Source organism: Asparagus officinalis, chromosome 7 (genome assembly GCF_001876935.1).
Source record: "Asparagus officinalis chromosome 7, Aspof.V1, whole genome shotgun sequence".
NCBI lineage: Eukaryota > Viridiplantae > Streptophyta > Magnoliopsida > Asparagales > Asparagaceae > Asparagus > Asparagus officinalis.
In genome coordinates, this window is record NC_033800.1 from 54,658,711 (window position 1) to 54,662,465 (window position 3,755).

A 3,755-nucleotide genomic window follows, 5' to 3' on the forward strand; every position below is an offset into this window, starting at 1 on the left:
TATGGCTTCATCCCGATGCGTGTTTATGAGCAATTGTATCTAAGGGGTTGGGATTTAGGCTTTTTGGTTGATGGTTACCTAGCCAAACAGCCAACGATAGATCCTTATCATTGTTTACCCGTTGCTGATTAATTTCAGTAGTTTTGCTTTTGTTAATTTCTTCTCTCCATTTTTTGTCATATGATGGCCTTAATTCTTGGAACTTGGCTCACTGATTTTTTCACTCTTAACACTGCCTGTTGTATGAAATAGGGAGTTTACAGATAAAATAAAATAAAAATAAAAACAAAACAAAACAAAAACTTAAAAGAAAACAAAGAGAACATATATATTTCAATGAACTATTTGACATGCACAAATCATGCATATGCGCTAACTGAATGATTCAGAAAAATATCTGGTTATCCTTTTTTCTTTTTTGAAATACTATAAAAGATTGCACTTCAGCAAACCAATTACAATTCTGTAAGGACATTTGGGGTTAAAATCAATAAAGTTAAAATGAAGCATGTAGTTATCTTTTGTTCTGAGGGTTTCTGGATATCTTATGAACTGCAGACATTTTACCCACAATAAGATATCTGAAAAATCACTGGTGATCTTGTCTAAAGAAGGAAGATTCTTCAAAAAGGCCTCTGTTTGTTTCTAATTGACGAGATATAAATACGTATTATATTATCTTTTATTCATGGGCTTAACTTATAGTAGTAAAGGTTAAATTCAGTCATGTTATATAATTGTTTAGATTTTGATTTTATTTGTCCTCAGTTTTTCTACAGCGCTATTTTTTCCTGCAGAATAGCTCCATTCTTATTTCTAGTTTGTTCTTTTGTTGCAGATATTAGGCAGTGGGAGTATATTGCTTATTGCCTTTCCCAGCTAACCTTTAGTGAGAAGGGACTGAAAAAACTCATTGACTCTTTCAAAACATATGAGCATGCTCTGTGTGAAGATTCTGTGATGGATTACTTCAGAGTCATTATCAGCAAGGTAGCAATTAACAAAGTTACACATGTTATCATATTTGATTTTGCATTTAGACCCTGTAATGCTGAGAACTGGAAGGTCGATTTGTTATTAGCTGCTTAATGCCTACGCTAAATCATCATATGGCACTTTTTTAGTACAGAAATCCCCAACAACTGTACCTATTCTTCTCACCTACCGTATCTTCTTAAATCAGTGCAAGAAGTTTGCCAAACCAGAACTCAAATCTTGCATTGAAGAATTTGAGGAGAAGCTTAACAAGATCCACGTGGAGAAAAAAGAACAAGAAGCGACTGCTAGAAATGCCCAGGTTCACCAACAGAGACTTGGTACTCTGAAGGGCATTGTAACAACCAAGAAGAGCTCTGCAGAAAAGGAGATGGATGAAAATAGTACTGAAGGTACTTAATTAAAATTCTAAACTCTACAAGTTTGACCTTTTTTCTTGCGAAAAATCTTTATATGATTATATTTTTAGAATTATAATGAAAGAAATGCCAGCTTTATTTTCTTTTTTCTCACCATTAGTTCCCTTCTGGGACAAAAAACTTGCTTATGGCCTCACCTGCATGAAGAATATTAGTTTATGATATGATTGACCTAAGTATCTATTGAGAGCCATAGCTCTCCTATTTGAAGCGGTATTCTATGACCTGGTTCTCAGAGAAATCTAGCATATTGTATGTAACATTCTCATTGGCAAGTGGAACATTTTCTATATTGAGAATAAAGAAGCGTGCCACAGGATAAGAGTTTTTTTGGAAAACATCTAACATGACAAGGGAAGAGCCCACAACACACCAGAGTTATTCATCAAGTATATCTTTACATGATTCCCATTGCAAATATAGTTTCCAAGATAATATTTTCCAAATTCATCGGTATTGCTTGATCACTACTTGATAGTATGTTCTACTCGACCATTGTTGTTTGTTATTTGCTTACATGAATCATAAGTCATTATTTACCAGTACATGGGGATGGTGAGATAATCAATGGTGAAGGCAAGGAAAATGTCACAATTGAAGAATTTGTTTTGCAAGACGGTGATACACTATCAGAAGAAAGTGGTGTTTCAAGTGTTGTTAATAAAAGCGAGGTAGATGACTTGGAGGTTCAATCACCAAAAACTTCTCATCGAGGTAACTAACAGCTCTCTAGTTGTTTAAATGTTGCATATTTTGTTCCAGACCTTATTAAACTGCTTCAGGTGCCTCCAAGTCGAAGTTGAAGGGGAGCAAAGGACTAATGCAAGATGGAAAGACTGTCCGAACTGTAAAGCGCACAACTCGCTCGACCAAAAGGTCTGAATTCTCCTCTTACTTTCATGTTCTCTTTTAGTAGCAAGGCAATATAAATGTTCAAGAGAAAGAAAGAAACAAGGAAATAAGGAAGAAAAAAAATAAAAAATAAAATAAAAGGGAGGAATGGTAGAAAGGGCTAAATTTCAAGAAATTAACATGAACTTTCATAACTCAAAGGAGGAGATAGCCTTAAACAGATCAGAATGAAAGAGGAGGTAGCCCTAGATAGATTGAACGAAAGAATAAAATTATGTAACGACCTGACCTCAAACGTTGGGACAAAGGCTTTGTTGTTGTTGTTGTAACATGAATCTTCATAGAAACTGTCATGAATCCATCATTTTAATTTAATATTTGAACTAAATTTTCTTCCATCTTCTCTGTTAGTTTAAGTAGTCGCGTGACTTGCATATGACAAATTCTGGACAAAGCCAACCTTAAGTATTGTATTCTCCTGTGTTTTCTTTCATTTCGTAGGTACATACTACATTTGAAGAAGCAAATTACTCTTTTCAGGACAGTTGTTAATGTTGTTGGGAGATTCTTTATTAGTTGCTAACTTAATGGGTGTAAAATTAAAACAAAAATCTTTCATGATAGGTTTCTCAAATAACCAACAAACTCATGGTAGTTTCTTGAAATTATACTATAAAAAACTGAAAACACCAACCAATCATCTACTGATGTTTTCCCACTTATATTACTGAATGACCATCACGAATTGGCAAATGCCAACAACCTTTTTATCAAACCTTGGCATTTTATTTCTCTATCAATCTTTAAACCGGCATTACTTTGCTATTTTCAAACAAGTGATAATATAGTTCATGTAAATGCAGAATCATCAATTTCCATAACTGATTATATGTCGCTACAATATTTTTGCGTGAACATGTAACCATGGCTAACATGAAGAGGAATATGCAGATAGTGGAAGAGGTAAGTCGCCCTGCGGTCTTCTTCGGCGCTCTAATTCAGGCGCTTCAGAAGTGTTGCTTCCCTTTGTATAATAACATTTTGCACGGTTAGATGTCACTCGTATTCATGATGATGAGGAAGCTATCAATTGAGTGTTGTAAAAGATCGAAGCAACAGTGTAAAAAACCATGCTTTTGTATAACAGTGTATTCGAAGTATTGATATATTGTGTGTGACAAGCTATATCTGTATATTGTTATTCAGAGCAATTGACCAACATGAAAGATATATTTTTTTCTAATTCTTTATTTTGGTTCTGAGAATATAACTGAACTAACATCTTGAACACAATTCGCTGAAACATATTGGATTATTGAATTAGATGGTTCTCCCCGTATGTATGTTTCGTAAACACTGATATTAAACATGAGCTAAATGGCAATATCACTTAATGGTTCCTTTATTTCTTACAACATGCTATAATATAAACAAAACAACTTATGCTACAAGTACAATTTTAATAAGAGGAAATCTTGATCGATTAAC

At 33.9% G+C, this 3,755-nt stretch overlaps 1 protein-coding gene across 3 annotated transcripts in view; it reads left to right on the plus strand.

The window, feature by feature from the left end:
* Window positions 1-3,512, plus strand: part of LOC109848108 (condensin complex subunit 1) — a 16,734-nt gene extending 13,222 nt beyond the window's left edge. The window contains exons 13-17 of one of the 3 annotated variants that reach the window (XM_020417438.1): window positions 839-990; window positions 1,184-1,388; window positions 1,959-2,129; window positions 2,198-2,291; window positions 3,207-3,512. In XM_020417438.1, the coding sequence (XP_020273027.1) occupies window positions 839-990; window positions 1,184-1,388; window positions 1,959-2,129; window positions 2,198-2,291; window positions 3,207-3,222 (638 nt within the window). In that variant the 3' untranslated portion in view covers window positions 3,223-3,512. Of the gene's footprint in view, window positions 1-838; window positions 991-1,183; window positions 1,389-1,958; window positions 2,130-2,197; window positions 2,292-3,130 lie in introns of all 3 variants that reach the window. The other 2 variants (XM_020417437.1, XM_020417439.1) reach the window with 2 other exon arrangements.